At 39.1% G+C, this 12,862-nt stretch overlaps 1 protein-coding gene across 1 annotated transcript in view; it reads right to left on the bottom strand.

The window, feature by feature from the left end:
• The window catches only part of LOC140226830 (protein strawberry notch homolog 1-like), a 54,351-nt gene extending 52,179 nt beyond the window's left edge, over window positions 1–2,172 (bottom strand). The window contains exons 1-2 of the mRNA XM_072307257.1: window positions 2,026–2,172; window positions 539–631 (exon numbers count right to left, since the gene is read on the bottom strand). Of these exons, the coding sequence (XP_072163358.1) occupies window positions 539–631; window positions 2,026–2,172 (240 nt within the window). The remainder of the gene's footprint in view (window positions 1–538; window positions 632–2,025) is intronic.
• Between the last annotated feature and the right edge of the window lie 10,690 nt (window positions 2,173–12,862).

Genomic DNA, 12,862 nt, shown 5'->3' with positions numbered 1-12,862 from the left:
AAATATTTTGTGAATACATACCACTCTCAATGTGGTATATAGAATTGGAACAACTGTTCTACAATTACTAGTTTGGCAGTACGTATGGTATAATATCATTCTCACTATTCAAATTTACAAATTATCAGTATCACTATAAATACACTGGATCATGTGTCAATTTAATGGGCAGAATTAAATTGTTGCTTTGTAGAACATCTAGAGGTTGATTTCTACTCTTCTCGTCACAATATTGTAAACTGTACGTACTGTATATCAAAACAACAACTTAATCTGCTTCTAACAAATCCAACTCCCCCCCCCAAAAAAAAAAACAAAAAACAAAAACAAATAAATAAATAAATAAATAATAAATAAATAAATAAAAATAAAAAAACAAAAACAAAACAAAACAATTTTGAAAGCTTTTATGATTTTATGATGTGACAGGGACTTATGATAACAAGACTGCAAGAATGGCATTCCTGCGCACATTCAAAAAAAATATACTTATATATTACAATGAGAGCAAGAGGGACATGAGACAGAGTGATGTTACCATGACGGGAAGGGCAGAGCTTGAGGGTGTGTCCTGCAACATTTCCAGAAATGGGTCAGCATCCTGTTCATCCACACCACTTGCTGCCATGGCCTTTGATAATAAATAATAATAGTGGCTTCTTATAAAGCGCTGAAGTCCATCAATAATGATGCTCATGGCGCTCTTACATCACCAGCATGAACAGGTATTTATCAGGTATTTGGTATGAAAGAATACAAAACTTCTTTAGTGCCAATCAACAATCTTTTTAAAGAGCATAGAATCTGACAACTGCATCACGCTATACATGTGACAATTTGACAATTTGCATCACGACAATTTGATGACAATTTGCATCACGCTATACATGTAAGTAGAAGCACTTGCTTGTAACTTTCCCTCACATTTACTCCGTGACTGGCGACCTGCATCTGACAAGTGTCAATGTCAAATTAATGAACTGAACTGAGCAAACATCTCTTCATGGCCTCGTTTTTCACATTTCAAGAGTTCTTTACTGTTTTTCTTTTCTTTGTTTCATGTTTATCTACAGCTATAAATTTTTGCTATCACTTAAAAAAAAAAAAGAAGAAAAAGATCAAGTTCCTTTTTTATTAGGTGATACACTGTATGAAGCAATTGTGAGCTGGCTGTCACAGAGCATTTACCATCAGGGGTTATTCTCTTGGGTAACAATAAACCATGAGCGAACATCAATCTGTGATATAAATTACTGCAGAACGCTAAACTCTTCCCAGCTCTCACTACTGTAGCCTACAGCAGCCACTACCAAAAAAGCTATGTAAATTACCCTCCTTACAGATCTGCATCATGCCAGGAGTACATGATTTCAGTCGTATCACTTCATTCCTTAAATCAGATTTTGACATCACGAAATATCATGAATACTGGTACAGCAGTGTCAGTATTCAAAGAGACCAATGAAAAGTGATGGTAAGGCAGAACATGTCATACTTATCAAGTCAAATCTATTTCAAGTCTAATCAAAACATACGGTAACAAGGTTGGTATTATACACACACCCCCACTGTACAAGCAATTCTACATCCCCTACTGTACAAGACTTTTTGCATCATGTTTGATTAAGATACGGAATGTACATGCACAATTGTAAGCATACAGAGAGATTCATACATGTAGGCACAAAATATTACATGTAGTACACCCACAGTAACTAATTAGACTTGTATGTTATGACAGTTTACTGACAAAGCAGGAAAAAGTTATGTCTGAAATCTTTTCTGAGCACTTACCCTCATTACATCTGATTATCATTGAAATGAGCACTTGTGTTCTAACATCAATGTGGTAGAAACTCTATTGCCGTGGTTACTATCATAACTTTCTGTTGGAAGCTACAATGTACAGTGTACAACAGTTTGAGACAGGTCTGACTAGACCACTTTGTCCAAAGATTAATATTCTGCACTCTACAGAAATATCAAACAATACCCTCATTTTTAGATGAGTGGGAGTTATCTTACCTGAGCTAGCACACTGCTGGCATCAGTTGAAAGTGAATTGTTTCCCTCCTCATCTAGGGGCTCCGGATTGAGGATGTCATCCAGGGAGAGTCCGCTCTCACAGAGGGCAGCAGACAACAGGTCTGGTGGGTTGCCTGCGTCCCCCATCTTTTAATACTCAGGTGTGCTGCAAAGAGATACACAACAAAACAACACAACATATGCTGTAGATGTCAACTCTAAACAACAAAATTAATGAAAAAATGACAGTCCCATGGCACAAAACAAAAATTTACTGAGTATTTACACTAGTATCAAAAGTAAAAGTGTTACAACAGCTTCCATGTCACTTCCCTCAGCTTTCTGGAATAATATTTGTTCACACGATGTAGAATCGTGTTTAATATACTTAAGGAACCAGACCCATACTAAGAAAATAGAATTGTATTCCTCTGTTGGAATTCTAAACCAACAAGCTTTTTTAATGGATGGCAGAACTTTGTATGAATGTATGTTGAACACCTAATGCAATGTAAAAGATGTATTTAAAAGTTATATGAATGACATAATAAAAGGGATACCAAGGGTTGTACCCTCTCCTACAACCTCCCCCTTCTGTCCATATTGGTAGACTTCACACAGTGAAGACACACAAGGTTGACAATTTACTACATACTCAAAAGAAAAAATGTACACCAGATCACTGAATTTTATTTCTAAAATTGAAAGAGCTCTGCAACCGCCCACCACTGATCCAGGTAGTACACAATGAAGAAGCATGTACAGAAAAGGGTGAGAGATACCACAATTTAGCCATTTGCAATGTACAGATGTACCGGTACTTGTACAGTGTACAATGTATTTGAAAAACACGTTTTTTTACAGATTTTTAAAAAAATATTTTAAACACGTTTTTTTACAGATTTTAAAAAAAAATATTTTACAGATTTTTTTGAAAATACTCCACAAATTTCCTTCAAAAATGTGTGCACAGATTGTTGAATTTCAGTTCTACAGGTGTATCATATACATGTATGCAAAATCTCCCTAACTTAGGATAGAAACCATTCAAGACAAAGACACAAAACCCTGGTTTTCATTTGTGACAAACACATTTTTTTTTTCTTGAAAGCCACTCACTATTCACTATTTGAAACAATTGTTCATTGAGCAAAAAACATGACTTTCATAATAATTCCACACAAATCATTAGGTTGGTGTGAAGTGATGATCAATATCATCAACCCATCTAACTCATGAAATATTGTGTGGTAACAATCGCTAGTCATAAAATTCTACAGACATGTACAAATTAATGTACATTGTACACCCCTGTATGTCCAATTTGAATGAAATTTTACATTTCAACTGAATAGATCTTACACTGCACTATAAGGTGCCTTTGTTCTTCAGAGCCCTTGGAAACCAAGCATACGAAGCTTTGTAAAACTCATGTAACCTCCAAATAACTGTCCCTGGTAAAGTATGGCCTCTTTAGAATGTATACTGTACATAAACAAAAGTGAAAGAAGAAGTCGTGCTCAGAAATATTTGTTGTTGTTAAGCCTTTCTGACTGCTCTCATGCAGCTGTTATCAATTTGATCAACTTCCTTCAAACACACATACTGTTTTCACAATGATATGTTAAAGATCCCAGGTTTAAAAGGTAAAATGCAAACCTTCCCTGTCCTTTGTAGATATTTTTAATCCAGACTGCTGGTATCAAACATGTACCAAGGATTGTAGAGCAGTTTCTGCTAAGATGCAAGAGAACAATTCATACAATATCAACGGTCAAATACTGGTTACCAGAAAACGAAACCCTACATGTGTGCATTTCTCCAGTTCATTCTGTGTCCATGTGTGTGTGTCTATGTTTGTAAAATGCATGCTCTATCAACGGTCAAATACTGGTTACCAGAAAACGAAACCCTACATGTGTGCATTTCTCCAGATCATTCTGTGTCCATGTGTGTGTGCCTATGTTTGTAAAATGCATGCTCTTTAGTGCATGCGCTTGCGCATGTTTGTGAAAATTGGTTACAATGTATGTAGTTTATTTGTCATTATGCATTGGTATCCTACAAGTGATTAGAACATAAAGTGATTAATTCATTCAGAAACTACTGCAAACAGAGACAATTATTATCAATTCCAGTCACTGCAGAGTTGTAGAAATTTCGGAATATAGAATCTTGTGTACAATATACAAATGTTACACATACATGTAATAAGATGTACAAAATGTACATGCAGGCCCACAATGTCTGCAAGAATTGTAAAACCAGAAATTTTCAATTGCATGAAACGGGGATCACAAATTTTGTGAGCAGCCAAGATTCGCGAAAATAAAATGCATCCCCCTTTATATGTACATGTTTTTGTCTTTACAATGCATTGGATGCCAGTGAAAAAGGCTGTCAGCTCCAATTAACGAAAGTTTTGTGCTGCAGCCGCAACTGTTTATGGTTCTACAGTCTACGTACATTTGTATGTTGTGTGTTTAATATCAATTGCAACATACCGTACACAATGCACAAACTACACAGCAGTAGGGGTCTAGACCTGCAACAGTCGAACGGTGCACATACATGTATTTTAATGGGAGATTTGTCCTTTTCATTTCTTTTCAATAGAGCAAAACCACCAATTTTCCGAGACTTGAGCTTTTCTGCAATATTTTTTAAACTCAAATAATAACTCTACGAAATTATATTTATAACAATGTATGTTAAATATATCAGACTACATTTTCCCAATATTGATTTTGTTAAATACATCATAAAATTTCACAAAATCCCAAATGTCATCACCTTGTCAATTCCCCAATTTTTGAACAGCCTCTCCAAAATTTGGACACGCGCTATGCGCGTTCAATGTCGATACGCATACAAGGCCGCTGAAAAATGAGCGCGCAATGAATGAATGTTGGCGCAAGGTTGCATCAGGGACATTGCGGTGCCCGTTTGTGTCCGAGTTTTGGTAACTCAGCACTTGCATTCAGCCCCTGTAATGTACATTTATTCAGTGCATCAGCACGTACGGAGATTTTGTTTTTCTTTTGTGTTTTTGAGGATACCATCACACTCTGAGCTTGCCATAAGCAAAAATCTCACAACAGAACAGCGTAATTTTTCAATTTTTAGCGCTTTTTCAGCGACCCTGATTCTTTACACGAGACTGGTCATCGGTTTATGAATTATACATTGCATTGGGTATTTCAAGTGAGTTTGTGGAGGTGCGAAAGTACATTGTAGGGTAAGAGCACCAGTATTCGGTCAGCTACCGGTATTCAGTCACTTCTCACTAGTCACCAGCCAGTAAGTTCAACTGTCACAACACACGAAAATCACATCAATTCACATACTTGCACATTCATTCACAACAGGAAACTCCCTTAGCCCCCTCCAGAAATCCATCCAAAATCCTAAATTTTACCGTCAAAAGTGCAGAATCGGCGCTACTTTCCAAAAGCGCGCGGATAAGGCCTAGTTTTAAGAGTACAGGTCGCCGAAAAAAGCGCTAAAAATTGAGAAATAGGCCCTTCTCTCACTGGATTTTTTGCTTATCAAATCGCAAGCTTTGAGTGTGATGGTATCCTCAAAAACGCAAAAGAAAAACAAAATTTTTGTATGTGCCGATACAGTGTCTCAATGTACAAGGGTTGAATGCAAGTGCCGAGTCCCCAGTATTCGGTCACCAACGGGCGCCGCGACGTCCCCGATGCAATTTTGCGCCAACATGGTAGCGCGTGCGTGCGTTTTTCAGCTGCCTTGAACACGCATTGACTTTGAACGCGCATATCGCATCACCGAATACTGGTGGCAGTGACCGTATACTGGGAAATTTTCAAGGTGAAATATTTTGCGATTTTGTGAAATTCTGTGTGATATTTAACAAAATGAAAATTGAAACTAAAGAAATTTGATATATTTCACATACATTGCTGTAGATATGATGTATGTATGTATTATTTTAGTTTGAAAAATATTGCAGAAAAGCTTAATTAAGTGACCGAATACTGGGGATGTACCCTAGCTAGTGCTACACGTCACTAGCGCCCGGGGCGGGGGGATGGGAGGGGTGGGATGGGGTATGTGTGTGGGTATGTGTGTGTGTGTGTGTGTGTAGAACGAAAGTCAACATGGTTACTGAAGAATCCATCAACATGCTAGTAATAAAGTATTGCATATTCGTTTAGGCCTATTACGTAAATTCTATATTAATTTTTTGCTACCTAATTGTTATGGTAGGGGTACCACCTATCGGCAGGGTACCTTCCCATCGGCACCCTGCGTATCATGGCTGTTTGCGTGTAGAACGAAAAGGTATGCGCGGGATTAAGTGTCATTAGCTATAAAAACAATAAAAACGAAGAAATGAAAATCAAACTCAAAAACAAACTAACAAACCAATCTAAACACGTTTCAATTACACATCCGCTCAGTAACGAAGCATGGCTGTGAAATTCACGGGTATTACATAGATCTCTATGGAGGGGAGGGGGTGCCGATCGCTAGGTATGGTTGGACCTACTTGTAGTACTCATCGACCGCCTAATGTTTATTTGCTTAATAAGAATATTTAACACTGAAATTCACGTAAAAAACTTGACCTACGTGATTGAGAAAATCCAGCACTATCAAATGCCGTTGTTCCCTTTTCAATTCAAAGTTTCAGTGCAAAAAAATCGCCGTCGAAATTGCGTGGCCTCGTTTCAGCTCCCCGCGGTAAAGCTCATTATTGAGATCGACTGCTGTTTTTGCATTGACAATGCACGCAAACCGAGTTGTATCAAACACCGTGTTGTACGAAGCTTTTTTAGAAACTTCCATAGACATTACATTACGATTCGGTGAAAATATTCATTCGAAATTTTGTCCTTGATTAAAACCATTAATGAACAGTGAATTTTCGCGTTTTCCCACACCATCCTCATCAACGGTCAAAACCAATCCATTTTTATGTGGTCTGCGCGCAGTGAAGTGCGTATTAGGCATTCTGTGCGCCAGTGTATACACGGTCGGTTTCAAAAAGGGTGGTCGATATGTAGTAGGGCTACCATAAATTTACCCTTTTAACTGTTTAAGCTGCGCGAAGAAAACGGAACGCACGCACTAAAATTGCGCTATTTTAAAACGGAGATTCATAATCAACGAGATGGTCAAGACATTCAAAACTGCAGTAGGGTAACATCCCCAGTATTCGGTCACTTAAGCTTTTTTGCAATATTTTTCAAACTAAAATAATACATACATACATCATATCTACAGCAATGTATGTGAAATATATCAAATTTCTTTAATCTCAACTTTCATTTCGTTAAATATCTCACAGAATTGCACAAAATCGCGAAATATTTCACCTTGAAAATTCCCCAGTATACGGTCATCGGCTCCAGTATTCGGTCACGCGATGTGCGCGTTCAAAGTCAATGCGTGTTCAAGGCAGCTGAAAAACGCGCGTGCGCGCTACCTTGTTGGCGCAAAATTGCATCGGGGAAGTTGCGGCAACCGTTGGTGACCGAATACTGGGGCCTCAGCACTTGCATTCAACCCTTGTACATTGGGACACTGTATCGGCACGTACGGACATTTTGTTTTTCTTTTGCATTTTTGAGGATACCATTACACTCCAAGCTTACGATAAGCGAAAAATCCCGCGAGAGAACGGCGTATTTCTCAATTTTTAGCGCTTTTTCGGCGACCCGTACTCTTAAAACTGGGCCTTATCCGCGCGCGCTTTTGGAAAGTAGCGCCGATTCTGCACTTTTGACGGTAAAATTTGGGATTTTGGATGGATTTTTGGAGGGGGCTAAGGGAGTTTCCTGTTGTGAATGAGTGTGCAAGTATGTGAATTAGTGTGATTTGCGTGTGTTGTGACAGTTGAACTTACTGGCTGGCGACTAGTGATAAGTGACCGAATACCGGTGCCTGACCGAATACTGGTGCCCTTACCCTATTTATGGCATATTTGAGGTAAGAATTAGGCGAATTTGTGTTATATTTTTAGAAAAAACAAGCTACAGTGGGTGACGATAGGTGGTATGGTAGGGGTCCAACCCACCGACCGGGTCCATAACGACCGGCCGCGCATTATAATGGCATTGCGCGTACAGAAAGAAAATGTACGCATGGGACTACGCGCAACGGTGTTCGATTCTTCACTGGGCTACGCTACCGAGTAAAATGTGGCGAAAACAACTAAGTATTCCCTCTAAATTATCGAAATTTAGCAAAATCGAATAAGGTTTATCGTGTAACTACATATAACTAGGCCTACCTTTGCTGACTCGTTGTTAGATGTAGAGGCGTATCCTTCCGTAATAAATTTGACGATTTTGACCGCAAAATTGTCACCGCCGCTTGTACGATCGTGCACAGTACGTTACACATACACATGACATAAACATTTTGTCGCCCGCTTGCGCTACGACCGTACGAGTTGATGCAGAAACGAGAAATGAATACCGTGAAAAAACAAACCGACTCATCTAATTTATTTCAATTACGATGAAAAGTTTCCTAATGAAAATCAAGTCAAATTCATCAAACAGTCCTTCAAAAGTAATATCGAAGGATTCAAAATATATTCAAATATTATTGGGGAAAAAATTACGACTAGAAAAAAACAGCAGCTTGTCGAAAAAACGCGTTTAAGTACGCTTTATACGTATTGTCAATAGAGGGCGGGGTGGTCGGTCGATATGAGCCGGGCAACTGAGTGCGGAAAAAATGACACCCCACGCGTTCGAAGCCGCCATCTAGAGCGCGTACCTCAGATCGCATTTTCAGTGCGCGCTTGTGAATCCGGAGTATTTTCTCCACACGTGAGTAAAATTTCAGGCAAATTGTGAGATTTTTCACGTTTCTATTGATAGAAAAACGTTAGGTGTCCGATATTATGGACACCCAACCATACCCCCAATGCTACACAACTACGCCTCCTAGTCTGGATCTAATCATGGGGGCCCCTCATGCTCATGCCAGTCATGGGCGCAGTCATGCCAGTTGTCACTAGTTGAGCTAATCATGTTAACATTGGTTAATGGGGAAGTTTGTAACCAAATCTTAACACCATGCACCAGACAGACCACTGATCTTGCATTTGCTGAAGCATTAAATCACAAAAATGTCGAAGGGAAATTTAAGGCAGTTTTTCATTCACGAAAGATGAGTCACTCACTTCATACTCGTGTCGCATGTCGTGATTTTCACGATTCTAAAGAACCAAACCAAAGTAAATTTTAAATCAAATCAAGTGCTAGTTGATACTTTTAGTTACCTGTGCTGTATTTACATTCAATCTACTCACTTATTCTTACCTTACTTCTTTCAATTTTAACTGGACCAATGAAGCACCTTTCTTCAGTTCAACCCGTGAAGAGAGGAGCTACAAACAATAGAAGACAGAAAACAAAGTGGGCAAGTGTTGGATGGCCGCATGTTGAACCCACAAATGTAAAAACGCCCACAAATGTAAAAACGCCCACAAATGTAAAAATACATCGCCCACAAATGTAAAAATCGCCCACAAATGTAAAAAACACCGCCCACAAATGTAAAAATTTTCAACCACAAATGTAAAAACGACAGCGCCCACAAATGTAAAAAACGCCCACTAATGTAGTAAAAAATTCAAACATCAACCACAAATGTAAAATTTTTTTACATTGTGGTTGACGTATTTCTACTAAGTGTGCGTTTATGTAGACCCTTATTTCATGCGTCTTCTGCTACTAGACGCGCGCAACTTAATTGCATACATGTATTCCGTGAGACCTGTCGAAGCCGATCCGTTTTCAGTCACGAGCGACATATACGGGGACTGGAGCTCTAAAACTATTAAAGGCTTTGTCACATCGTGTCTCATCCTGCAGGTTGACTTGCGGGGAGGTTTTTTGTTTTGTTTTGTTTTGTTTTGTTTTTTTCCTCCGGAGCTCCCCGCAGTGGTGTTGACCCGCACTAGTACCCGGAGATGCGCACGCAAGTCTGATTTGCCAGTGTCGCTGGCCATCTGCGTGCATGTTGAGGGTCCAGTTACTGCCTCTCTGCTGGTTTAGTTGAGAGTATGATAGACATTCTGTATGACTTTCAGCCATTTCAAATTACTTCGAGAGGGATTCCTTTGCAGATAAGTCATGCAGTCCTCACCCGCCGCCCAGAAACAGAAACTTGCAGGAAAACATACATACACACACACACACACACACGTACACACAAACAGACAGAAGACAAGCATGTTATCACAGTAGTACATGCAACGATACTCCATGGCAGGCCGGCATGCAAATGGCAGGTAAGTGGCACGCGTCTAGCAGGTAAAACGCAAGTACGGAACTCATTAACATCTTTGTCCATCCGCAGAAATTGTACTGCTCGTACTCGCAACAAGCCCGCGTAACTTGCCCGGAGGCGCAGCTGCCCGCCGGAAATGTGTGACACGCAGCACACCGTAACACACAGACAGACACACGCACACACATCCATCTCCCCCGCTGAACTCTCCCACCATCCACACAAACGCACTCGAACACGTAAATATTATTTTACAAGAAGTGCACTGCTATCCTAAAGAAGTGAGTCTATTTAGGCCTATATCAACGTACTATAGTAGAATGGGGAATCTAGGCCTACTTGTCGTTTTTACATTTGTGGGCGACGTTTGAAATCATTTCTACATTAGTGGGCGTTTTCTACATTTGTGGGCAATGTTAAATTTTTACATTTGTGGTCGATTTTCTACATTTGTGGGCGATGTATTTTTACATTTGTGGGTGTTTTTACATTTGTGGGCGTTTTTACATTTGTGGGTTTAACACCGCACCGCGCTGTGTGCTTCGCAGATACTAGGATACCTTTCGTTTGTTTTCACGGAAGTTCCATGGCCCATGCACGGTACCACGATATCCAAGCACATAACACGCCGCACAGAAAGTTGTACACTGTATGCACTCCACTGTGTACTCCACAGAAAGACTCTGTCATAGCAAGGAGCTACATGTACAGTGAAACCCCGTTATAACGAGGTCCGTGGGACCGGCGATATTACCTCGTTATAACCGGTACCTCGTTATAACCGTACGCATCAAAAACAAAGAAAAACATAAGCACGACATCGGAATATACCCATCCTTTGCGTTGTTATTACACGATTATGGATCATTATTATTGAGATAATAAAGGGAAATTATTTGTGAATTAGACGAAAAAGTAGATGTTGAAATGAGATAATTCTTTATTGTAATTCTTGTTTGTTAATTTTTCCTAACACCAGCGCAAATAGAGTAAAATACAGGCGTTGTTTACCATAACTTGCGAGGTGTTTTTACGCTGTTGGTGCCCAGCGGGAATGCGATGATTTCATGAATCATTTCGACTGTAATCTTGTACAATATAATCTTATGATCGTTGCGCTCGAAGGGATTAAAAATGCGTTCTTTATTTTCTTCCGAAAATTTCTTCGCGTTTTGTACATCCGTTCTTGAAAAATATGCGACAGGATTGAATGTGGAAGAATACGTTGTGATCCTTACGCAAATCTGTACCTCATAGACCATTCTGAAAGAAAGAAAAATCTTCATTGTGAAATGCAGTGTTAAAATTATGATAATGAACAAACCCAGATCTATTCAAACTAATAAATACGTTTGTTCCTTTTCCTGATTTAGGTTAACATGCTTATTCAACTATTTTTTACGCTACTGTCACCTGGCGAGATCGCGATAATTTCAGAGTAACATACATGCGTTATTTACCGTTAACTTGAGAGGTATTTTACGCTGTTGGAGCCCAGCGGGAATTCGATAATTTCATGAATCATTTCGGCTGTAATTTTATACAATGTATGATCGTTGCGTCCGACGGGATTAAAAATGCGTTCTTTACTTTCTTTCGAAAATCTCTTCGCGTTTTGTACATCCCTGAACCAGGGCTGCACACTAACCCATTTTTTCTGCCGGTCCAACCTGTCTCTGTCGGACCGGTAAATGCCCCGTTTTACCATTTTTTACCGGTCCGAACAGAAAATTTACCGGTCAACAACGACAACCTAAAAAAACATTAAATGACTTGCAAACTTATTTTCTTGTTTTTTATGGACGTACCCCCTAACCCATGTACATTTTACAGATTAATAGTTTTTTTAAAACTTACATTATTTATTGCACAAGAAATAAAAAAAAAAAAGATAGGAAAAAAAAGAATGTTTGTTTGTGAATTACAGTGTAAAATGATAATGAACAAAATCAGATTTATCAAATGCGTTTGTGATTTTTTCTAAACATCGGCGCACGAACTTGCTGCGTAACCTGCTCTTGGTGGTCAGTTGGATTGCGACGATTTAATGAATTATTTTAGCTGTGATATTTTCTGATGCACGCGCTTCAAGGGGTTCTTTATTTTTCTCCCGATAATCTATTCGCATTGTGCATGCGTTCTTAAAAGGTACACGACATGCACGGCCGAATTCGCAATCCTTTTTGCGCCCATTTCCACCTCAAATATTAGCGGGATTGTGACGATTTCATAAATTACTTCGGCTGTAATATTTTCAGATGCAAGCGCCAAAAGAGGTTGAAAATGTGTCCTTTATTTTTCCCGATAAACTCTTCGAATTTCGTAAGTGCGTTCTTAAAAAAAGATGCACCACATGGCCGAATTCATTATACTTTTTGCGCCTATTTCTAAGTCAAATATCAGCGGGATTGTGACGATTTCATAAATTACTTCGGCTGTAATCTTTTATGATGCAAGCGCCAAAAGAGGTTGAAAATATGTCCTTTATTTTTCCCGATAAACTCTTCGAATTTCGTAAGTGCGTTCTTAAAAAGATGCACCACATGGCCGAATTCATGAT

This window comes from Diadema setosum, chromosome 4 (genome assembly GCF_964275005.1).
Source record: "Diadema setosum chromosome 4, eeDiaSeto1, whole genome shotgun sequence".
Lineage (NCBI taxonomy): Eukaryota > Metazoa > Echinodermata > Echinoidea > Diadematoida > Diadematidae > Diadema > Diadema setosum.
This window is presented reverse-complemented; position numbering and strand designations above follow the sequence as displayed.